The sequence below is a fragment of the Numenius arquata genome, chromosome 1 (genome assembly GCF_964106895.1).
Source record: "Numenius arquata chromosome 1, bNumArq3.hap1.1, whole genome shotgun sequence".
Classification (NCBI taxonomy): domain Eukaryota; kingdom Metazoa; phylum Chordata; class Aves; order Charadriiformes; family Scolopacidae; genus Numenius; species Numenius arquata.
In genome coordinates, this window is record NC_133576.1 from 98,407,133 (window position 1) to 98,433,492 (window position 26,360).

The 26,360-nt window shown below is 38.3% G+C and overlaps 1 protein-coding gene across 3 annotated transcripts in view; it reads left to right on the forward strand.

Moving 5' to 3' along the window:
* Positions 1–26,360, forward strand: part of KLHL1 (kelch like family member 1) — a 236,939-nt gene that overhangs the window by 135,481 nt on the left and 75,098 nt on the right. For all 3 annotated transcript variants that reach the window (XM_074160009.1, XM_074160018.1, XM_074160026.1), the window contains one exon: positions 5,734–5,946. In XM_074160009.1, coding sequence (XP_074016110.1) covers positions 5,734–5,946 — 213 coding nt within the window. The remainder of the gene's footprint in view (positions 1–5,733; positions 5,947–26,360) is intronic.

Below are 26,360 nucleotides of genomic sequence, written 5' to 3' on the forward strand. Positions count from 1 at the left end.
CAACATTCTACTTGCCAAATTGGAGGGATACGGATTTGATGGGTGGACTGTTCAGTGGATAAGGAATTGGCTGAATGGTCGCACCCAGAGGGTGGTACTCAATGGCTTTAAGTCCAGATGGAGAGCAGTGACTAGTGGTGTCCCTCAAGGGTCCGTCCTGGGATGAGTACTGTTTAACATTTTTATCAAAGACATAGACAGAGGGATTGAGAGCACCATCAGCAAGTTTGCAGATGACACCAAGCTGTGTGGTGTTGTCGATACACCGGAGGGGCGGGATGTCATTCAGAGGGACCTGGACAGGCTGGAGAGGTGGGCCCAGATGAACCTCATGAGGTTCAACAAAAGCAAGTGCAGGATTCTGTACCTGGGAAGAAACAATCCTCAGTATAAATACAGACTGGGGGATGAGGTATTAGAAAGCAGCCCTGGGGAAAGGCACTTGGGGGTGCTGATTGACGAGAAGCTGGACATGAGCAGGCAATGTGCTCTTGCAGCCCAAAAGGCCAATCACATCCTGGGCTGCATCAAAAGAAGTGTTGCCAGCAGATCCAGAGAGGTGATTCTGCCACTTTACTCTGCTCTGGTGAGACCTCACCTGGAGTACTGTGTGCAGGTCTGGAGCCCTCAATATAGAAAGGACATGGACCTGATGGAGCGGGTCCAGAGGAGGGCCACCAAAATGATCAGGGGGCTGGAGCACCTCTCCTATGAGGACAGACTGAGGGAGCTGGGGTTGTTTAGCTTGGAGAAAAGGAGGCTCCAGGGAGACCTCATAGCGGCCTTCCAGTACCTGAGGGGGGCCTATAGGAAGGCTGGGGAGGGTCTGTTTACAAAGGCCTGCAGTGACAGGACGAGGGGCAATGGCTTTAAGCTGGAGAAGGGGAGATTTAGATTGGATATTAGGAAAAAATTCTTTACCATGAGGGTGGTGGAACACTGGAACAGGTTGCCCAGGGAGGTGGTTGAGGCCCCTTCCCTTGAGATATTCAAGGTGAAGCTCGACGAGGCCCTGGGCAACCTGGTCTAGTTGGGTGTGTCCCTGCTGACTGTGGGGAGGTCGGACTAGATGACCTTTGGAGGTCCCTTCTGGCCTGGAACAACCTATGAATCTATGAATCTATGAAATTAAAATGTAATCTAGGAATCAAATTTCTAGTCAAATTTGGAAATGTTAAATAATTGAAGAAGAAAATTTTTATCTTTGAAGATCAAGAACCTGGATTTTATTGCTGGTTTATATATATAAAATATTTATAAATATGCCACATAAATTTGTATATATATACAGAAGTTACAGTTACATAAAGAATTTTTATTAAATAGCATTTTCTTAAATACTCAGACCTGAGTAACATGAACCTAGTATAAGTGCGGTCATTTATAAGAACAGGTTTGGGCTCATATGTTTTGCCTGAAAACTTTGTTAGATTCTACTTTCAGTCAATAGTAAATCAGGACAGAGACTGGAATAAGTTCTCCTTAAGCATATATCCAAATGAAAAGACAGTAAAAAATTGTAAAAATTCTTAATCAAACCTAAAATTATTGTTCTGAATTTAGAGCCACTGCTCTGAGTGTTATTCAAAATTAATTAAGTTCCTTGAGTTCATAAAATTTATTCCACCATCGCAATGTTCTCAATAATATTAGGTCTTTGGATTAATATTCTATTGCAAAGTTTTATGTTGGTTCCTATTAAGAAGTACAGTTAGGTTGGTTTTTTTTTTCATAATGGGATTTAACGTCATTTTAACCAGCCTTAATTAAACTTTGGCTTATAAATCATTTTATTGAGAAGTGCAATGAAATTTTCTGAGCTTTATGGCATTTTAATTAAAATGAATTAAGCCAACTTGTGGTCAAGTGCCTGCAAACTAGTTCCCTTACATTTCTAAGTTTTACAGCTTTTAAATTTTATCGGGAGTCAACAGAATAGAACCTTATGCCATAAAAATCTATTTTTAGATTTTAAAAATCTATTAGCCTATTGGTGGCTAATAAAACAATTTTAAGAAAGAACTGAGTCATATTTTGATCTATCAGTTATGTAAAGGTAACTTAACAGCATGGTTAATACAGACTATGACGGTATATATACTTTTGATTGTTGTATCAGCATCCCATTTTGGGTGCATATGTATAGTTAAAATGTTACTCATTGAAAGTTAAGTTTTACATGTAAAAATATTCACATTCATAATATGACTACTTTATGGACACATGTAATGGACATCTACTGCATCCAGCTCTGGAGCTCCCAACCTAAGAAAGACATGGACCTGTTGGAGAGAGTCCAGAGAAGGGCCATGAAGATCATAGAATCATAGAATCATAGAATTGCCTAGGTTGGAAGGGAGCTTTTGGATCATCTAGTTCAACCGTCAACATAACACTGACAAAAACCATCACTAAACTATATCTCTTAAGCGCTACATCTACCCATCTTTTAAATACTTCCAGGGATGGTGCCTCAACCGCTTCCCTGGGCAGCCCATTCCAATGCTTAAGAACCCTTTCAGTGTAAAAATTTTTCCTAATACCCAATCTAAACCTCTCCTGGTGCATCTTGAGGCCATTTCCTCTTGTCCTATTGCCTGTGACTTGGGAGAAGACACCGACTCCCGCTTCCCTACAACCTCCTTTCAGGTAGTTGTAGAGAGCAATCAGGTCTCCCGTCAGCCTCCTTTTCTCTAGGCTAAAAAATCCTAGTTCCCTCAGCCACTCTTCATACGACTTGTTTTCCAGACCTCTCATCAGCTTTGATGCCTTTCTCTGGACATGCTCCAGCACCTCAATGTCCTTCCTGTAGTGAGGGGCCCAGAACTGGACACAGTATGCAAAGTGGCCTCATCAGGGCTGAGTACAGGGGGACGATCACTTCCTTAGACCTACTCACCACACTGTTGCAGGCTAGGATGCCGTTGGCCTTCTTGGCCACCTAGGCACACTGCTGGCTCATATTCAGCCAACTGTCTACCAACACCCCCAGGTCCTTTTCTTCCAGGCAGCTCTCCAGCCCCTCTTCCCCAAGCCTGTAGTGCTGCATGGGGTTGTTTTGACCCAAGTGCAGGACCTGGCACTTGGCCTTGTTGAACCTCATCCCATTGGCCTCGGCCCATTGATCCAGCCTGTCCAGATCCTTCTGCAATGCCTTTCTACCTTCCAGCAGATCAACACTCCCACCTAATTTGTTAGTGTCTGCAAACTGACTGAGGGTGCACTCAATCCCCTCATCCAGATCATTGATAAAGATATTAAAGAGAACTTTCTCCAGTACCGTGTGCTGGGGAACACCATTTGTGACTGGCTGCCAACTGGATTTAATTCCATTCACCATCTTTCTCTGGGCCTGGCCCTCCAGCTGGTTTTTTACCCAGCAAAGAGTAGTCCCATCCAAGCCATGGGCAGCCAGTTTCTCCAGGAGAATGCTGTGGGAAACCATATCAAAGGCCGTACTAAAGTCCAGGTAAACAACATCCACAGCCTTCCCTTATCCACCAAGTGGGTCACTTTGTCATAGAAGGAGATCAGGTTTGTCAAGCAGGACCTGCCTTTCATGGACCCATGCTGACTAGGCCCAATCACCTGTTGTCCTTCATGTGCCACATAATGGCACTCAGGATGATCTCTTCCATGACTTTTCCAGGCAATGAGGTCAGACTGACAGGCCTGTAGTTTCCTGGATCATCCTTCCAGCCCATCTTGTGGTTGGGCATCACATTTGCTAGACACCAGTCATCTGGGACCTCCCCAGTTTGCCAGGACTGCTGGTAAATGATAGAAAGCGGCTCCCTGAGCATTGGGGTTGTTCAGCCTGGAGAAGACTCTGGGGAGAGCTTATAGCAGCCTTGCGGTATTTAAAGGGAACGTACAGGAAAGGTGGGGAGGGACTCTTTAGTGATCAAATGAGGGGTAACAGTTTTAAACTGAAAGAGGATAGATTTAGATCGGATATTTGGAAGAAATTATTTACTGTGAAGGTGGTGAGACACTGGAACAGGTTGTCCAGAGAAGTTTTGGATTCCACATCCCTGGAGTTGTTCAAAGCCAGGTTGGATGGGGCTTTGAGCAAGGGGGTCTAGTGGGAGGTGTCCCTGACGATGGGAGGGCGGTTGGAACTTGATGATCTTCCAACTTACCCATTGTATGATTCTATGATTCATAATAATAAGCATCACTTTCAGCTTTAGCTAGTTTATTCTATTTGCACGTATGTATTTGATACGTATTTAAATTACACGTTTCAATGCACTTGTCTGTCATGATTTTGTCATGTCTACATATTATTCATCTCTCCTACCTTATATAAAATACTATGCAGTTAGTTTTTAATAGATTCTTTTAAGCAGTAACATTCAAAAAATAGGATGTTGGAGAATTAATAATTTCCTTGTACTGCATGGGGCAGGTGGAGGAAAACATGTGACTTACTAGGGCCAGACTATAATTCTGATGTTTTAAGTCTTTCACCATTTTTTCCATTACCAGTTATATAGTCTCAGTAATACTGCGTTACTTCTATCTCAGATCTTGGTGACCAGTTAGTCTTTCCCATGACCCAGACTCAAACAAACAATTATAGATAGCATTAATTTGACTTTTAGTATGCTAAGAATTGAATTGAGTGGGTGTAGCAGTGGAATTATCCACTACCTTCAATTTTGATGTTCTTACACTTAAGTCCTTGACTGATGTTTTGTCATCCTTCCCCTGCTTCTCATCTTACTCTCATAAAATCTGTCCAAAAGTATCATTACGAAATTCATTATTGCCCTTTATCTATCAGATATTGTAACTTACTTCTCCCTCCAACACTTTTTATGGGATTTTTTTTATGTCAAAGATTAGATTTTTTCCAGGAGGAGAGTCTTGTGCCTCCAGTCTATGCCAACTTCACTTTCTTCTTACAGTTGTCTATGAATCGAGAATATGAGAACACATTTGCAATTTCTCCACAGAGATCAAGCACCCTAAAAGAAATATTTGGAGAAAGATACCCTGCAGAACTGTGCTTCTGTTGTGTCCTGTTAATGTAGAGTAGGTAGTTCAGAGAGTGCTTAAGTCAGTTCTTAGGATTTAGTCAACTAAATGAAACACTTTTCTTTAGTTTATATAGTTTATATGTTTTATTTTGGTTAGTTTTTTATAGTTATTCTTATATGTATTATAAATTTCAGTACTGTGAGATTTTAATTGCTGTATACATTTTGCATGTTAACTTGATGCTAACAATCTGTTCTAAACAAGTTCAAGAAATAATGTTGTTCATGGTATTGATCTTCCTCTCAGCCTTGTCATATGTATAGACAGCCATCATCTGTATACTGATAATTATATTACTGACAAGTTATTTAAGAAATGGATCAGATAGTGAAAAAATACAGGAAAAGGTAGTATGTGCATATAAAGGTTTACAGTATTTCGAATGTGCTCAATTACAACTTTTATCAAAAATTCAAACAATATGCAGACCTGCCCTAGCCTTCACTAATTCTGTCAGTTTTTAATTACAATATTACCATATAATCTTCATATTGTTTTCTGAATATATTCATATATGAATTACAACTATAACTGTTTAATTCTAATCATCTTTGGTTTGTTTTTCTCATGAGCTGTGAGAGGGCTGGGTATGGCAGATATTGACTAATCCTATGGGTTTATTAGCTTTAACAGCTGCTTTTATTTTCTTCCATTATTACTGAATCTGAAACACTTTCTTCTTCTCAGGAGAATATAATGGAAGTTATAAGAAATCAAGAATTTTTACTTCTACCAGCTGATGAACTCCATAAACTTCTTGCCAGTGACGATGTGAACGTTCCTGATGAAGAGACTATTTTCCATGCCTTAATGATGTGGGTGAAGTATGATATGCAGAGGCGATGCAATGACCTAAGTATGCTACTTGCTTATATCAGATTACCACTGCTTCCACCACAGGTATTTTTTAAATTATTACTTTATTTTAAATACTACTACTAATACTACTACTACTAATAATAATGTCACTGTTATTGTGAAAACTCTCATCAGTTTATAATCTGCAACTCCTGAATACTCTGGGTGTTAAAAAGTAAAACTGTTCAGAATTAGAAAAAAATTAATGGCAGCCCTTCATCCAGAGTGACCTCAAGAAACTTGAGGATTGGGTCAACAGATACCCAACAGGTGCAGAGCTGTGAAACTGAAAAGGGGTAACTGCAGATATCATATCATGCTAAGGACAGGCAGAATAGTAAACATTCTCAGAAAAACCCCTGGGGATTATGACAGATACCAGGCTGATTATGAGCCAACAGCATGAATGAAGAAAACTGCATATTTGTCTACATCAGGAAAAATTCTGTCAGCAGGCCAAATGAAGTTATTATTCCCATAATACCTGGTGCTGCTAAGGCTGCACCTAGAACATTGTTTCCAATTTTGCTCTCCACAATCCAAAAGACATAGGAAGAAACTGGAGAAGGTCCAGTGACAGGCTACCAAGATGGTACGTCAGCTAGGAGAGGAGAGACTAAGGAAGTGGACTTATTTAATCTGGTGAAGAGGATGTTAAGTGATGACCTAATAGCAACCTAAGACTTTTTAAAGGGAAGGTCATGGAACCAAATTTTTTTTTGGGAGCACCACAAAATGTAAAGGGCAAATGCCTCAAGGTAGAGTATGGACATTTCAGTTTGGACGTTGGCTGGGGGTGGGGAAATACTTGGAAAGCAGTGAACTACTTCAGCAAGTTTTTCAGAGGCTAAATAGTCTTCTTCATTGAAGGTTTTCCTGAATTAGCTAGACCAGGTGATGACCAAATCCATTGTTGGCATTAGCCCTGATTTGAGTGAGAGGTTGAACGAGTTGACCGCTGGAGGTCCTTTGGAGCTCCCTTCCTGTGAATGCTTCTATGATTCTGTGATTCAGGCTTCAGTTCCCTTTTTTTCCCAGAGAAGTAAATAGTAATTTTCTTCTGTTTAGTACCTCCAAATAATAATTCTTCTTTCAGCTTGTGTAAAAGCTCAGCGAAAACAGAAGGAAAGGGGAGGAAAATTGTGATTTTGGTTATGGTTTGTCTTCCCAAGCAACTGTTACATGTACTGAGGCCCTGTTTGTCAGGACGTGGCTGGACATGTGGCTGCCAATGGAATTAGTGAATTCATTCCTCTTATTGCTTTGCTTGTGCACATGGCTCCTTTTTCCCTATTAAACTGCCTTTATCTTGATCCATGAGTCTTCTCATCTTTCTTTTATTTTATCCCCATCCCACAAGAGAAGGGAGTGAATGAGAGGCAGGGTGGGTGTTTGGCTGCTGGCAAGGGTCAACCCATCATCGTCCTTTTTGCCACCCAAAGTTGGGCACCAAAAAGGGCTGTTTATGGGGAAGGTCACAACACTGAGAGTTGGGCAGTGATGAGTAAGGTCAGAGTTAGCTTCCACTTCAGTCTCTTTTTTTTTATGGTGAGTTTTAGATAATTCCATAATTGCACTAGCAATAATATCAGATCATATCAACATCTACAGGAGTGATTTCTACACAGGAAGCCAGAGATAACGTTCTCACATAACTAAATTTCTTCATGTTCATTTGAGCATACTTACTGTTCCTTAGGGAATCCTCAAATCCTGAGCTGACGGTCCAATGAATAAACAAAGGAGTCACTGATACAGCAAAAGATATCACTGAGCTATTTGTTCTCTGCCTGAGTCTGCAAAATTTATTTCCTTCAGACCATGAAAGAAAAAAAAAGAGACAAAAATTATATTACAATGGCAAATAGTTTGGTTTTGAATCCCGGTTACTATTCTGGAAATCCAAGTTCAAATCTGCTCAAAAAGTCAAGTAAATATCAATATTAGAATCCTCATATGACATCCTGGAGTTCCTTCATATTGAGTACATGACACTGCAAAATAAAAAAAAAAGCCCAAACCAATGGGAAGATACCTCAAACACCAGATCTTGGACACCCTTACTGCTCAGTTGTTAACTCAGTCCCTGGCTCTGGTTTGAACCACTCAAGTTAGCTCTCTGCCAGACAAATGTGCCATAGGGAACTGTAGCGCTACCCGAGATGGCACTACTCAGTCATTTCTTGCCATGTTTCCATTAACAGTATAGCATATGATTCTCTGACATGCTTAAGTAGTGATTCTGTTTCAGCTAATATTTTGAAGAATATGGGAAGAAAGATGAAGGTAAACTAACAGTGGCAGCTCATTACAGGACCAGGTACTTGTAATGTCTATGATGTACAAAGAATATACCCACTCTGAAATGGATCAAGAAAAGAATGCTAGGAAGGAGATGACTAAAACAGATCCCAGAGGGTTGGGTGGGTTTTTTTGTTTTACTCTTCAGTATAAAATGTGCATAAGGAGAGAGTCATATATGACAAAGTTAAAGGTTTTGTTGCCAAAACTGTGAGCTGTTTATTTTTCAACGTGTGCCAATTGAGAAGCAAGCACACAACACTGTGCATTGCTGCAGTCTTTAAAGTGTTTATTTAAATCAGCACTTACAAAAGGTAACTTAAACTGTTCACAGACCAGCGTCACCTCTAGCTTTTATTGTGTAGAAGAGATCATGCTGGCTTTGGTGGTTACTGGTCTCTGCCCGTGTTTTTATTAATAGTTTTGTTTATAATTCATGTGTGCAACTACAGAATGAAATGAAGCTATTGACATGTCAGATGAAAGGAATACAACTATTTTTTTTTTTTCACAATTAAAATTAAGATATAACAAAGTTTCAACAGAAAATTATTGAGAGCTGGAGGTGAAAATTTTCTTTTTATTACCAAAAGGTGAAATTTTTCCTACTATGATTTATACTTAAGCATAAACCAAATAAAACACACTGTCATTTTCATTGCACTGAAAATTAACTGAAGATCTCTCTGGAGAGAAGCCAGGTCAAAATTAAAACCTAATCATTGAACCTTTGAGAAAAAAAGATTTGGGTTCCTTACTTTTAAATTCACTTAAAAAGATGAAGTCATAGACTGCAATTATTAACAGATTGGAAAGATTGTACTGAGATCCTCTTAAATGAAAGCTTACATTTATAGCTTGAGTTTCTATGACACCTTATTTAATATTCAAGGTGCAGTAATTGTATTGGCAATGTAGTCAGACTTGAGAAATAGGATATCAAACAATGTAATTCAAAATTCAGTAGAAGAATTCAGGAGAAGCCAATCTGTATTAACATATTAAAAGGAAAGTATCATGAACCTGAAAATGAAATAATAGAACCTGCAATGTAGCCATAGAACTTTAGTTTAATTTTGCTCCTTTGATTTGCCTGAAACCATCTGCTAAACTTAAACGGTTTTTATTTTTTTCATTCAAGTCAAACTAGAAAGATTGGTGGCTTGACCAATGTAAGAAATTATTTTACATTAGACTAGGGAAGATTTAGCTACTTCCTTTCAATAGATGTTACAATTATTTTGTGCTGATCTGTACAGAAAATGTATTTTATTTTATGTTCATCTTCACTCTTAAAGGATTAAGAGAGAGTAAAAATTTGGTGGGAGCCTTAAACCTTATTAATGCTGAAGGATTTTAGATTATTTACTAATAATTTTTTTTTCCTGTGATTTTTAATAACATTCTTCACTTACAATAAGTTAAAAAACAAATGAGTTAAGAAACGAGCAAAAAATATTTTTAAGCTGACATTTTGTCAGTTGTTTAAAAACTCTAAGAAGCTACTTTTTGTGGCTCAGAGGTACCACAGTTCCCTCAATTTTCAGCAGTATTTTAAAATGAAATTGGAATAAAGCCATTTTAATCTTTTAAAAAATTAAATAAATGTACATGTAAAACAAAGCAAAACCACTAAAGACAGTTTGTGGGTATGTCTTTTTTGACATGATATGATAAACATGTACATAATCACAAAATCACAGAATGGCTGAGGTTGTAAGGGACTTCTGAAGTAAATCTGGTCCAAGGCCTCTGCTCAAGCAGAGGCACTTAGAGCCAGTTACCCAGGACCATGTGCAAATGGATTTTGAAAACTTCCAAAGACTGTGCCAGGGCCCAGTCAGCCTCAGAGTGTAAAAGTTTCTTGATGTTCAGAGGGAACATCATGTGCTTCAGTATGTGCCCATTGCCTCTGGTGCTCTCGTTGGTCATCACTGAAAAGGAGGACCCTGGAAACTACCGACCTGTCAGCCTCGTCTCTGTGCCTGGGAAGATCATGGAAAAGATCTTCCTAGAAGCTATGCTAAGGCACATGTTGAACAGGGAAGTAATTTGAGACAGCCAGGATGGCTTCACCAAGGGCAAGTCCTGCCTGACCAACTAGTGGCCTCCTATGACGGAATGATAACATCAGTGGACAAGACAAGAGCTATGGATGTCGTCTATCTGGAATTCTGTAGAACCTTTGACACAGTCCCTCACAACATCCTTCTCTCTAAATTGGAGAGATATAGATTTGTTAGGTAGACTGCTTGGTGGATGAGGAATTGGTTGGATGAGCGCAACCAGATGGTAGTGTACAACAGCTTGATGTCCAGATGGAGATCAGTGACAAGTGATGTTCCCCAGGTGTCCTTATTGGGACCAATACATTCAATATCTTCATTAAAGACATAGACAGTGGGATTACAGATGACACCAAGCTGAGTGGTGTGATTGACACACCTGAGGGACGAGATGTCATCCAGAGGGACCTGGACAAGCTCAAGAAGTGGGCCCATGTGGAAAACTTTTTGGAAAGCAACGAACACGTTGAACTGATGAGCTTATGAACTTTGTGTAACAGAAGAGATACTGAAATACGGAACGAGCTAATACAGTCTGAAGGTCAACATGAAGGAGGAAATCACATGCTGATACTGAAACTGCTACTCCTCAACAGATGCTGAATGTGTATTAGTAAAAGATTGACTTGGCATAAACAGTAACAAAGTATAGATAATAAGTTACAGCTGTATTTAACCAATAATAGTTTGTGTGTATAAGTTTAGAAGCCAATGAGCACAGAACACGGAGCTAACCCACGTAGTAAAGTATATTGCGTCTGACTCCCACCGCAGGCCCGTGTGAACCTCATGAAGTTCAACAAGGCCACATGCGTGGTCCTGCACCTGGGTCGAGGCAACCCTTGGTATGAATACAGGCTGGGGGATGAAGGGATTGAGAGCAGCCCTGCCAAGAAGGGCTTGGGGGCACCAGTGGATGAAAAACTGGACATGAGCCGACAATCTGTGCTCACAGCCCAGAAAGCCAGCCATATCCTAGGCTGCATCAAAAGAAGCATGGCCAGCAGGTCAAGGGAGGTGATCCTGCTCCTCCGCTCCACTCTGGTGAGTACCACATCCAGCTGTGGAGTCCTCAGCACAGGAAAGACATGGGTCTGTTGGAGCAGGTCCGGAGGAAGACCACAAAAATGATCAGAGGGATGGAACACATCTGTGAGAACAGGTTGAGAGAGTTGGGGTTGTTCAGCCTGGAGAAGAGAAGGCTCTGGGGAGACCTTATTGTGGCTTTTCAGTACTTAAAGGGGGCTTTTAAGAAAGATGTGGACAAACATTTTAGCAGGGCCTGTTATGATAGGACAAGGGGTAATGGTTTTAAACTAAAAGAGTGTGGGTTTAGATTAGAGAAAAGGAAGAAATTTTTTACTCTGGTGGTGGTGAAATACTGGAACAGTTTCCCCAGAGAGGTGGTAGGTGCCCCATTCCTGGAAACATTCAAGGTAAGGTTGGATGGGTCTTTGAGCAAGCTGATCCAGTTGAAGAGTCCCTACTCATTGCAGTGGAGGTTGGACTAGATGACCTTTAAATGTCCCTCCCAACCCAAATTACCCTAGGATTCTGTGATTCTATGATTCTGTGAAAAGATCCTGGCTCCATCCTCTGTGCATCTTCCAATCAGATATTTATGCACATTAGTAAGATCTCTCCTGAAACTTCTATTCTCCAGGCTGAACTGTCCCAGCTCTCAGTATTTCCTCACATGAAAGATGCTCTAGCCCCTTCATCACCTTCATGACCCTTCATGCAATTCTCTGCAGTATGTCCATGTCTCTCTTGTACCAAGGAACCTAGAACTGGACCCAGTACTCCAGGTTTGGTCTCACCAGTGCTGAGTAGAGGGGAAAGATTACCTCACTTTGACCTACTGGCAATACTTCATCTAGGGCAGCCCAGAACACTGTTAGCCTTCTGTACATCAAGGGCACACTGCTGGCTCCTGTTCTGCCTGTTCTGATATACATACACATGCCCGTGTACACACATATATACATATACATTTATTTTATTCTTTTCTAGTAGAATGCTCTTGTGAACCTTTTAGTTAGAGGTAGAAATCCATAGCTGTGGAAAGATATACCCATACTACTACTCATGATGTAGTGATTATCCTCCCCACGGCTCAGGGAGCAAAATGGTTCATCTGAATTCTCACTAATTCTGTATGGGCAACAGTTTAACTTTGTCTGTGGTTGAAGCTAAAACATTAACTTCTGGCCCTGAAGGCAAACAGTATAGAAGAGTTTATTACCCTTATCTTTGTCTCCTCCTTTCCCAAAACAAAATGGTTTCTTCTATGCTTCTCCCATTCCCTAACTCAAGCTGTACCTGGAAACATTCAATGCAATTCAGCAGCATGTTTGAGCCTCTGCCTAGTCCTATTTTGATTACTAGTGATGTAATTGCATTTACTAAGATGAAAAGCTTGGGTTTGCTGATTGTCCATACACAGTGTCTCTGTTAATGTTGGGACTATAGCATAAGCCAAGAATGTGTGCAGCTTCTATGGGGCAAAACATTATTTTTATGGTGTTTCTCTAAAAGTGTGAGGAGTTGCTAGTGACAGTTGGGCTGCTGAAGGAATTTGCAAGCAAGAGTTAGGAGTTAACACATGATACTAAGTGCCTAGAATAGCATGACTAGTAAGGAATGAGGATGTTTTAATGTTTCTCAGCAAAGATGTGCATGATAAAAAGAGCACAAATACCTACTTGCAGAAATGGTTGAGTTAAAGATAACTTGTGTTCCACCACGGTGCTGTATTTTTAATGGATATTTTTGCAACTATTTGTAGTAGAAGATCATTGGTTTACTATGAAAGTTAAAAAAATAGCATAGGGTAAAAGATATTATTGCCTTTCTCTCTGCCACACTTTTAATAATATCACTTTCAGAGGCTTGCAAATAACATCAGGAGGATAATGCACAGTCTTTGAGTGCTAAATACACTGTGGCTCAGATCCAGTGAAACTAATATAGGCATCTAAATTAGATTTCTTGTCCAGGGGCAGAAACAATCCAGTCCTTATAAAGTGAAGTACTGAAATACCCTGTAAGTCACTGGAGAGAAAGTGAACTGATCCACCTGAGTTCTGTTCTTATTTATACAGAGAGATTGGAGCAAACCTGTAGGAAACACTAAGCCTCTAAATCCCCTCAGAATGCACACATAACTTCTGGCTGTACATGATTTTAAAAGTGAATATGAATTTGCATATAATAATAATGTAGAAGCCCTTTAAATCCTAGCTTGGATAATTGGTGTTATGAGACAAACTTGTAAATTCCTTCTACAGCTCAGCTGGCATTTGGCAAAGAGCTATTTCTTTGTACTGCTAAGAAAACAATTAACGAGGCAGTCATCAGGCTGAGGTTCATAGAGTTCTGACCTTTTCAATATATATGGGGCCTGATGAAACAATTGAAGCATTCTTTGCTTAGTAAAAATGGAGGGTGTCACTGTGTGTCAGACAGTCTCTAACTTTCTCCTTCAGAGCAGTGTGATTGATAATATGAAGTGATAACCTTTTTCAGTTCCCTAGCCATCTCTAGCATCACTAAAGAAGTGTAGCTGATGAGAATTCACACTTGACCAGAGTTCTAGGTTTTGTAGAGGGGTTTTCACCTGCTGGTCTGGGGTAAATGCTAAATATGTGTGTATACCCAGTCATGCTCTACAACATTTGGTGAATTCTTTCCATCGTTTCTAAGTGAATGGGATGCCACAAGATTATAACTTACATCTGAAAGTACTGAAGGTATGATTCAGTTTCTTATTCATGTATGTGCATAGGCTTCTCCACATCAGCTAGATTCCTGACCTCCCACTGTAGGCAATGAAGATCTAGTGCAGTTTCCAACACATAGGAACAAACCTATGTGCTTTTGAGACTTGAGATGGTTTGAGAAGTGCCATGGATTATGCTGTCTGGCTCCCAGCAGATTTTCTGGAAGCGTTCCCTCATAAATCCAGTGCCATATTTACTGGCCCTCTGCGAATTCTTAGACACCATGTGGCATCTCAAATGGTGCTAGGTGCTTGGTTTTATGCAAATGAAATAAGCAATCACTTGATTTGAATGTGAACTTGTATCAGAATAATATAAATTTGTGAATGTGAGGAAGTTCAACAATATTTTTAATGTAATTCTTATGTAACTTCAAGTAAATAAAAATAAACTAATTGCATTAAGAATGAGTAACTCAGCCCATGAAAAAGGAGGTTTCAGGAAAGCTTCTAGGATGATCTCCATATTCCTCTACTAGCTTATCAATGTACGAGAAATTTGGGCCTGAAATTTCACTTGCCTGTGAAATGGCAATTAGTGTATTATAGTCAGTAAGGGCAGAATATGTTCATAATTCTCTACTTTTCTTATATAGACATTAAGTAAAGACAATATTTATTTTTTTTTATAACGACTTCTCTGGCTGAGGAGTCATCTTGTCAGCTGATATTTTATACGAAGAAAGATGTGATAGTTCAATGCACTATGCAGATATGATCCAAGGGAATTTTTTTTGTCCTTTAGCTAATTCTAAAATTGACCAAGAGTCTTGTAAATACGGCTGGCATTTCTTGTGTAGTTAAGTGACAGTGTGAAAATTTGTAAACAGGGAAAATGATAGCAATTCAACACAGTTATGTGAGACATTCATTGCCAAATATCATAGAATCATAGAATCATAGAATGGTTAGATTTGGAAAGGACCTTAAAGATCATCTAGTTCCAACCCCCCCTGCCATGGGCAGGGACACCTCCCACTAGACCAGGTTGCTCAAAGCCCCATCCAGCCTGGCCTTAAACACTTCCAGGGATGGGGCATCCACAGCTTCTCTGGGCAAACTGTTCCAGCTGTTCCACCACCCTCAGTAAATAATTTCTTTCTGGTATCCAATCTAAATCTGCCCTCTTCCAATTTAAAACCATTACCCCTTGTCCTGTCACTACACTTCCTCACAAAGAGTCCCTCTCCGGCTCTCCTGTAGGCCCCCTTCAGATATTGGAACACTGCTATGAGGTCTCCCTGGAGCCTTCTCTTCTCCAGGCTGAACAACCCCAGCTCTCTCAGCCTGTCCTCATAGGAGAGGTGCTCCATCCCTCTGATCATCTTCGTAGCCCTTCGCTGGAACCATTCCAACAGGTCCATGTCCTTTCTATGTTGAGGACTCCAAAGCTGGACACAGTATTCCAGGTGGGGTCTCACGAGCGCAGAGTAGAGGGGTAGAATCACCTCCCGTGACCTGCTGGTCACGCTTCTCTTGATGCAGCCCAGGATGCGGTTGCCTTTCTGGGCTGCCAGTGTGCATTGCCAGCTCATGTTGAGCTTCTCATCCACGAGCACTCCCAAGTCCTTCTCCTCAGGGCTTCTCTCCAGCTATTCTCTGCCCAACCTGTATTTGTGCCTGGGATTGCCATGTCTCAGGTGCAGGACCCTGCACTTGGCTTGGCTGAACTTCATGCGATTTGCACGAGCCCATCTCTCAAGCCTGTCTAGGTCCCTATGGATGGCATCCCTTCCGTCCAGCATGTCAACCACGCCACCAACCTTGCTGTCATTGGCAAACTTGCTGAGTGTGCACTCTATCCCACTGTCCATGTCTCCAACAAAGATGTTAAATAGCACTGGTCCCAGTGCCGACCCCTGAGGAACACCACTCGTCACTGGCTGCCACTTGGACATTGAGCCGTTGACCACAACCCTTTGAGTGCAGCCATTCAGCCAGCTCTTTATCCACCAAGTGGTTTTCTATCGGTAAAATTTAGCATATACCAGTAAATCAGTAAAGTATCAGTAAATGCTTTGAAGCTGTCATGATATGCTGTTCAAATAAAAAGTTGTTGCAACATAGTGCTATAATACTATTTCTTTATCCTACATACAGGCAACTTGCCTGACTTTTTATTCCGTGTCTCATATATACTGAGCATATGGTTTGCTACTAAATGTTTTGAGATAAATTTATTTAGTGGAGGAGTGGATCTTCGCTAGGTAAATCACTTTTGCACATGCTTATAACATTAGTGAGGAATGACAATGATGAATAGAAAATACAAACTTTGCCTTTATTTATATTAATTCTGCATTGCCAGAGGTTCAGAACAATGTTTTGATAGAAATACTCTTCTTGTGTTGCTCATTCTATGCAGTTCATTCTATGCGAAACATTTAGTCTCATAAATGTCCCCATTAGAATGTATAAATTGTGTCCATGTGAAAACACATATTTATTAATACATTAGATTATACTAACTGTCCAAATCACTTAGAAAGTCTCATTATATAAATAAGAGTATATCTTTCCTTGACCTTCAAACCCGCACCATGTTCAGTGCATATTTAAATGTGTAATAGTTTTATTGGCATAAAACCATGTCTTTAGTTTTGAGAAGACGTTTTACCTGTTTTTTGTGTTTTTACAAGGTCATATTATTTATAGCCACTATTTGGCACCTTTCTATCTTTTTCTGTCCTTGTGACTGTCAGATTGTTGATTATATCAGATTATTGCAGAAATTGCTCAATGTGCATGTGGTTATTCAGTCATGCTCTTTGGCGACATATTTTTAAGTTTTTTCAATACATTTTAACTGATTAGGATGCCAGGAAAACTCACATCTGAAAATCCTGCATGTTCAATGAAACATAAAAGTAAATGCAACGGGAATGGATCAAATAACAGTGGTTTACCCTAGGTCATTTTCCAGTTCAAACTCTGGTTTGTACTAATTTTTTGATCATGCAAATAAACTGCATCATAATGGTTTGCATGGATCTCAGCAATGAAAATTAGCATAACTTTCAGCAAAGCTTCACTATCATTTAGGCATCTACTTGATAAGCTGAGACTTGCCTACATGCCTAACACCCATCCGTTCAGAGCAATTTTAATGAAAACGGAGAGGTGCTAAGCACTTTTAAAAGTGGTAGGGGTAGTTTATGTTCCTAAACAGAGCTGCCAGTTGTTGACAACTTTGAGAAATCTGATTTTGAATACCTTCCCAGATACCTGTTTCCCTTAGATCTGACTTGGCTGTGTTTTCATCTACGAGCACGTCTACAACATGACAATTGTCATGACATTCGAACTGCACTGTATACAATGAATACTGTTGTTTCACTCTCCAGTAATATATTTTGCTCACGAGGGCAGTAATACCAAAAATCCAGTGCTACTGGATTTTTAAATGATTTTGTGGAGATTATGATGTAGTAATGGGCTCTATTTTGATTAATGAGGGCAACAAAGAAAGAGAGAAGTTTTATGAAAGAAAAACAAGTTTTCTGCAGACTTCGCAGTTCTGTTGGGATCTAAATAAGGTAGAAAGACCTTTCAATGTGGGCCAAAAATACCCCCAAACCAGAAAGACATTAAAATCTATCAGTGGAGTAGATTCAGCCTGTCTGCTTAGGATCTATGTTTTAGCTACTTGTAGAACAGCATGCTGTACAGTCCCTGGAAAGCATAGCTTAAATTTGCACACCAAATTACCTCAAAACCTTGACTGTCTGAGTCAAACCCAGATGTCTAATTTTACTTTGTTATAATGGATAACACTTCTATTTAATGCAAACTGTACTTATTTTCTACTTTGCAGAATAATCGCAGAATCACAGAATGTTTGAGGTAGGAGAGGTCATCTGGTCCAACCCCTGTGCTTATGCAGGGCCACGCACAGCCAGCTGCGCAGGACCATGTCCAGACAGCTTTTGAATATCTCCAGGGAAGGAGACTCTCTAACGTCCCTGGGCCAACCTGTGCCACGGTTCATTGACCCTCACAGTAAAAAAGTGTTTCTTGATATTCAGATGGAATCTTCTTATTTCAGTTTGTGCCCATTGTTTCTGGTCCTGTCACTGGGCACCATGAAGAAGAACCAGACAGTTCTCTACACTGAACTGTCCCAGCTCTCTCAGCCTTTCCTCATAGGAGCGAGATGCTCCAATACCTTAACCATCTAAGCAGCCCTTTGCTGGGATCTGTAGTCTCCCTTGTTTCCTTTATCTCTCTTATACTGTGGAGCCCAGAACTGGACACAGCACTTGAGGTGTGCCTCCACCATTGCTTTAGTAGACGAGAAGGATCAACTCCCTCGACCTGCTGGCAATTCAGCAGCCCAGGACACCGTCAGCCTTCTTTGTGGCAAAGGCACATTGCTGGCTCCTGTTCAACTTGGTGTCCACCAGGACCCCAGATTTTTTCCTGCCAAGCTGCTTTCCAGCTGGGTGGCCCCCAGCATATACTGGTGGTTGAGGTTGTTCCTCCACAGGTGCAGGTTTTTGTGTTTGTCCTTGTTGAACTTCATGAGGTTCCTGTCAGCCCCTTTCTCCAGCCTAATGAGGTTCCTCTGGATGGCAGCACAATCATCCCAGTCACTGTCAGCCACTCCTGCCAGTTTCGCGTCATCAGCAAATTTTCTGACAATATGTTCTGCCCCATCATCCAGATTAATAATGATTTCTGTAATTTAGTGTAGAGTTGTCTAAGCTAGTTTTAGAGTAACTAGCTTGTCAGGATAGTAACAGGGTGATACGTGAACTTAAAAAAGATTAAGCTATCCGTCTATATGGCAAGTTTTGCTGCTAGTTGTTGGTGTTCTATAGATCATGACTCCAGAGGTCATGCAAGCGTAACTCACTGAAAGTAATGAAGGCAAAGACCAATCACTACTCTCGACAATTGTTAACAACAGGTGGTTTTAAAAGCAGAAAACTTTATTGCTCTTGACATCATTTGAAATCTGTCACTTTTAACTAAAGAAGGAAGGAAAAAGGGATTGCAAATGCTTGGACAGGTACGATGGGGTATCTTGAATGGTTTTGCTGGAAAAAGGTAATGAGAGGTCAAAGAGATGAGTTGGGCTTCCCTTCCCTAGTGTTAATTTTTGCAGTGTAGTGCTGTTTTCTGGATCCTTCCTTCTTCCATGAACTATTTCTGCATAATAGAAAAACACATAATGAGAAACATTTTCTTTAGTTCTAGTTAAGCCATCAACATTTCAGAGATTATGCTCTAGAAGAATTCTTCATATTAGAAATTTGAAACATTTATCCTTGAAATATACCATATGGAAAAGGCATATAAATAGACAGTTCCCTTTCTATGTGATGTTTTCTTATTAATCCTTTTTGCCCATTTCTTCAAACAAAAATATCTGTCTTTGAACCAAAAGACACCAGAAAATAAGAATATTTTGTAATAGCCCAACCTTTTGACTAGTGTTGCAGTACGTTTTTTTTATTTTCTCTTTTTTTTAATGTGATTTTTTTTTTTTGCTTGTCATCCTTATGAAAGCAATTTGACCTCTAGAACTTTTCTTATTTCCTATGTAGCATTTTAACACTATTAAAAAACATGCATGAGTGTCAGAATTATGATGTAACTTTTTTCCTCAAGGATTAGAGAAGCAAAAAGCCAAGATCCTCTAAGAAAAATTAATCTCACCTAACTTTAGGTATCTAGAAATTAAATATCTAACACACGAGATAGGTATTTACTTTAAGAAGGGATTTATCTTGAGATAAAGATTTTATTCTTAATTTACGGGAGAGAGAGCATCGCATGATGAGTTTAAATGTAGATCTCTGCATCAGTATAATTAAGTGTGTGAAAAGCTTGCATATTAGATTTTGCAGTCCTTATTTTGGCTACCATGTAAAATACATAGACTGATAAAATCATTGTGAAAGACATAACTAGAGGTGGAAACTGGGGCAGGGGTGAGCAAAACAGTTACTGTTTTCCTAAACTGGCTAGCATTTAAATCATTAACACATCAGGGTGATAAGTAAATTGGTCAAATTAGTACCAGTTTCAAAGATAAACCCAGTAGTACTTGTAGTCCAACAAAAGTCAGTGTGTGTGCCAAAAAAAGTGTGGGCGTATTTGCAAATTAAGTTAAAATTAAAGTTTGAACAGTGTGATAAAAGATAACAAGGGACCACTTATAGAAAATAATATTGAAGATTTTAATAAATGGGCTCATTAAATCATAAGCTTTGGGAATTGTTAATGTTGTGAAAGTGATTTCAACACCACAGTTTAATTACTTACCACAGGTGCTGCCAATGAATATTCCAATCCCATTATTTAGCTTATTCAAGAGTGGGGGAAAAAAAAAAAGTTTCTTCATTTTTATATCAAATGTAAAGCCTCAGAGAATGTGTGTGTGTGTGATTGTTTGTTTATCTAATGTATTCATTTTGATAACTTAATGATAGGTTAAGGAAAACAAGCTTCAACTATGCTGTATTTATTTTGATTTGGTTTGGATTTTATACCCTGATGTGGGCGAGGGAGAGGGAGGACTCAGGATTGTAACTGAAGCGTAGAAAGCTAGTTTAAAATTTCTTCTGAATATGGAATTAGTTTTAATGTGTGGGGAAAAATTTGGAATTACAAATCAATTAAACACTGAACACCTTTCCTCTGCCAGGAACTGTGATCACCAAAAATACCAGCTCAGTAAATGTCAGAGTTCAGTTGTTAGACAGAAAACACAATTAGATGCCTTTCCAAAATTCCAGTCTAAGGCTGTTCACTACTATTGCTATGTGATTAATCTCTTTGCAATATATCATCACCTGCGTGCAAACACAGATCATAGACTTACAGGCAGATCAATGAAACTCTGTAGTGTCTAAGCAGTAGATCTTACTGTAGATTATTTGTAATAGAAATTATTAGCGATAAGTTTCAAGAAAGAACTGGTCTAGAGTTCCTTAAAGAGACTTAAATCTGCTGCATCTGACTACTGAGAAGAAAATAACCTTTCTCTGAGAATACAGAAATCTGAGGGATTTAGTATAGTCTCTTTCTTTGTGATTTGATTGAGCAGCTGGCTTGACTAACTTACACATTATGAATAATTTAGTCCATAAGCAACACAAATATTGAATTTCATGTAGTAAATATCTGTTTAACTACAGAAAAATGTCTGGAAATCATCTCTGAGCTAAACCAGGCTTACTGAATTCATTAATTAAACATGAACAAGAAAGAAAGAATTCCAAACAGATCCAGAATGTTCAATGAGTTGAAAGAACACAGTAGAAAACAAAACAAAATGAGATATGCTATATCAGAGAAATCATTAATTACAAATATATTCAGTTATTTTATTTCTAAGTTAATATGTTGAAACAATTCTTCTAAAAACAACTAAAACCTCGATAAGTTAGGTATAACCTTTTTTTTTTTTTTTTTTTTTTTAAATTTCAGTTTAAGGTTCCTAATTACAAAACAGTCAAGTGAGTAAAGCAGATGATTATGTTGGATTTATCTCAATTCGTTCAATTTTTAGCAAAACAAAAAGATCTTTAATTTGCTAAGGTTAAGTTGGATAAAATGAGATTTAGAAATGGAGTTTAAACTTCAGCTCCATCCATGATCTACATTTAGGAGTCCAGAAAAGATAACAACTTTTGTATTTTTTAAAATACTTAAAGGAAAGAGTGAGGGAATGTTTGTGCAAAAATTGGGGGAAAATAATTTTGACTGCAATACATTTTTATTTTCCTTTAAAAATACAGTAATTTAAAAGTAAGAGTTAAAAGATGTGATAAAATGTTTGTAGTAAATACGTAATTATATGATTCCTGAAGTTGTATTATATTCTGCTACGCAAAATTAGGTGAATTGTTTATGTACTAAATAGGCCCAATTTTCAAATGAATATATAATTACTCATGTTTTTTTCTAAGTACTATTTTAAATTAGAATCTAAATTGTAAAGAGAATTTTTGCTTTATTGTTGTTCTCCAAATATAATTCTCAAGCATGTAAATAATGCATACTTATCAATAGCCCAAAATACTTTCAATTTCTCATGTAAACAGTGCAAACATGCTGCTGTTCTCATTCCTGTTGTCTTAGTATTTTGTTCATGAATAATTAATTTGGTCAGTATAAGAATAAAATTTATTATGTATTTTTCCCTGTTAGAAAATATTACTGATGACTGAACTACCTCACTCATTTTGCTTGAGAATAGTTAATAATATTATTAGTGGAAACCATCTAAAGTTCTAGTGAAGGTATTTCAATGAATACCTTGCATTGCAAGAAAGGCATAATTCTTACTTACTTTAAATCCGTTGTTTCCAAGTATAGGTTTTAAGCAGGAAATTCACTTAATGTTGCGAGAGCAAAAATTGAAGTGAGATTGAAAGAGGCGAGCCATAGTTTAATTCCATTCCCCAGTACCTTTCTGTAATTAATTTCATAATTATCTTCCATTTTTACCTTAGATCTTTAAAACTAACCCATAATATCGGAGAATTCTTGATTCTGAAATGCTTTTATCCACATTCTCAAGCATATAGGCACTTCCATACAAAAACTATGCAGTAAGAACGTTTCAGATTGGACAAGCTGGTGAGAAAATGGGCTATAAACTTTCAACCGAAACAGGAAAAGTAAGAAAAATTTTAAAGAATTGGAATATATTTCCTGCAGAAAAACCACAGCATTTTGTAATTTTTTTTTTTTTAATTCTGAAGATATCAGTCAAAAACTCAAAAACTGTTAATTTGAAAGTTCTATTTTTTCATGGAAAATGTTTTCTATCTTGGAGAATAAAAAACTTTACTATTACTTCTCTTTCTTTTTTTTGTAATATATGGGGTATTATGTATGTGTTTCCAGGGCTGTGTGGTTTTGTCTTTAAAAGGCATAGTAAAAAAAGGAAAATAACATTTTATTTTGACATACAAGGGAAACTGGGCAGGTAGAGTTTGATAATTTTTGATGTTGTGTCTCTTGTCATTGAAAGCCTTCTCATGCATCTTTTTGATCCCCACAAAGAGTTTTTGCATGTACACTTTTGTTCTTGGGTATGTGCCAGGGAGTCAAATAATTAAATTGAGTCTCTTTGTAATGCCTAGTAGATAATCAGCATAAATTTGAAAAACTTTTATGGCTTCTTAAAAAATGCCTTTTATGAAGACTAACTGGTAATTGGTTAACTCAAAATTACTTGTAACATCATACTTTCTAGAAGTAAGTGCTGTCTGAGTTTTCTCTGTTCATATTATATTCATTTTCAGAATTGTCAGTATGATTTTTCTACTGTATTTTGTAACACTGAGTAGATAAAATTAGTTAGGATAAAACTTAATATAGTGAGGTCTGGGAATCATCTGGAGTGTGTTAATCTAGATTAAAAATTAGGACTCTGAATCAGAAAATCAAATTGATTTTAGTAAAGCCTATCATGCCTTCTAGAAAAATGGTAACATCTTTGGTATGCTGTTTCATTTCTCAAAATTATTGGAGTTTTAGTAAAAAAAAAAAGAAATTAAACTTCCATCACTTCTAAAAAGGAAAGTTAGTTAAAGTGCTCTATTACCTAGATCATGAAAAGCAGCGTTCATTCTTTTCCAGCTATTTTTTTAACAAGATTTATAATAATATAAAATCACAATTTATGTGAAACCTATTATTACTGATTTAAACCTTCTTAGTGTGATTACCATTTAAATTATCTGCCATCAATTTTATTTAAGTTTTTAATAATGGCTGATGTCTATTCAATAACTGTAGACTAAACTGAAGATCTTGTTCATATCAACCGTCATTTTAATCCCAGCGATGACATGGATATATTCTTTCAGGCAGAATCCCAAATTAATTGATGCATGACCAAATGTATTCATACAGATGTAGATCCATTTGGTATGCTATTAATAACATTAGCTCAGTATACTGTTATTTCTACCTATAAGCTCTAGTTTAAGTGGAAATAATTAAGTTTGACATCAGGCTATTCTTGGAAAAAGAAATACCCAAACTATTTACAATCATTGCAGAATTTTCCTGGAAAACATACTGTCTCCAAGATCAATTTACCTATGAAAAATGTAAATGACAATTGCTGATCAATTGCCAGTTGTGGAACCTATGTTCAGCTCTCTCACGGAAGTCTGCATAAGTTTTTTTGAAAAGGAAGCATTTCAACAAATACTTAAGATGAAACAAAAAAAATGAAAGTAATTAATTCACTATTTTGTTTATCTCATAGGTTCAAAAGTTTTTAAATAAGGATAAGGATATAAAGTTGAAAGATTATTAAATAAACAATTAGTTTTCAAAACAAGAGGGTTTGTATCCAACAGAAGTAGCTCAGAGATTATTGGTTTTGTAAAAGAGAAATAGCACTTTGTGGGAGAAGTTTTTTCCTTCATATTTGCATTGGAGCATGAATAGCCTACCTGATATTTCTTAAAATGAGTATAGTTGTAATCAGAATAACAATGAATTAAGTTGTAATGTGCAGTTTTCGTAGTATTTACAGGAATTTCTTGCAGTTGTCTTGTAGATAGGAAATACAGAATCACAGAATCACAGAATCTTCATGGTTGGAAGGGACCTTTGAGATCATCGAGTCCAACCAACAAAAAAAAAAAACCAAAAAACAAACAAAACCCCACCACCACCACCAAACACCAAAACAAAAACAAAACAAACACCCACAACCACACACCACACCCACCCACAAAGAGACGCAAACCAACAATCTCGGGCACTAGAGCATGCCCTGAAGTGCCATGTCTACACGTTTCTTAAATACCTCCAGGGATGGCGACTCCACCACCTCCCTGGGCAGGCTGTTCCAGTGCCTGACCACTCTCTCAGTAAAGTAATTCTTCCTAAGATCTAATCTAAACCTCCCCTGCCGCAACTTTACACCATTTCCTCTGGTCCTGTCATTATACAAAGTGTTAAACAATTTATTCCTTTCACCACATTAAGCAATTGAAATACTTCTATTCATATACTAATAAAATAACATTGGAATAATGACTTAGATAGATAGATAAACGTTAGATAGATAAATTGTTCTAATTGGGAATTTGTCCAAAGATGCAGTGTTTCGTAATAGGTAGAGAAGCATAAGCATGGTAAGACTTTGAAAGTAGGCTGAGAAGGTATTTTAAGGAAAGTTTTAAACCAGTATTTTTTATACTTTCCAGGAATTTATATGAACCCTTGATTTGCTTTTCATTTTAATCTGTACAAAGAACAATCATAACCTTAGATTTCAGAAGCCTCTGTTCTTCCCTGGTACCTGCATTACTATGATCATCTACAATAACCAGCCATAACAAATCTGTACATGGAAGAAGGCACATGGAACAACGATGGCTAATCAAATATATCTCTTGAAATAGGTCATTCCCTCTTCAGATTTTTGTTTCATATGGTAATGTGTTTCTCTGACTCAAGGTTGTCAAGTGACTTCAAATACATTTTGGATCAAGAATGAGAATCATGGACTTTGTTAAAAAAAAAAAAAGTGTCATAAAAATCCACATTTCATTTAGTCACAGATCATTTAAAGGATTTTAAGCCTTCCACAAGACCAGGTTGCTCAAAGCCCCATCCAGCCTGGCCTTGAAACACTTCTAAGGATAGGGCACCCAAAACTTCTCTGGACAACCTGTTCCAGTGTCTCACCACCCTCACAGTGAAGAATTTCTTCCTAGTATCTGATCTAAATCTACCCTCTTTCAGTTTAAGCCGTTACCCCTTGTCCCATCACTACACTCCCTCATAAAGAGTCACTCTCCACCTTTTCTGCAGGCCCCCTTTAAATACTGAAAGACCACTATAAGGTCTCCCCGGAGCCTTCTCTTCTCCAGGCTGAATCACCCCAGTTCTCCCAGCCTGGTATACGCTTAATATCTTACTTTGGAATGCAGGGAACACTTTCTCACTTTTTTTCAGATTTATAGCCCTGACACCTGTCCTGGAGGAAATATCCAAGTCTTTCTTTTTAATGGTAGGAATCCTATGGGGTTTCCACATCTTCCCTTTTGGGTAATTACTGGATCTGAGGCACATACTAAGATGGTGGTGGAATTTGAGGTTTTGTTCACCCTGACTGATCAATATTGTCACATCTCGGACTTCTCGTAAGATAGGAAGCTCTATATAAATAGCCAGGGCATGTTCTGTGCCTCTTCAGGAGGACGAGCGTCCTATGAGTTCTGGTGAGGCAGTTCTCTGGCTTTTCCATTGTCTTGTAATCTCTTCCAAGATTTGGGTGCAGGAGAGAAGAGGGTGATTATTTCCTTCCCAGGCAGGTGGCA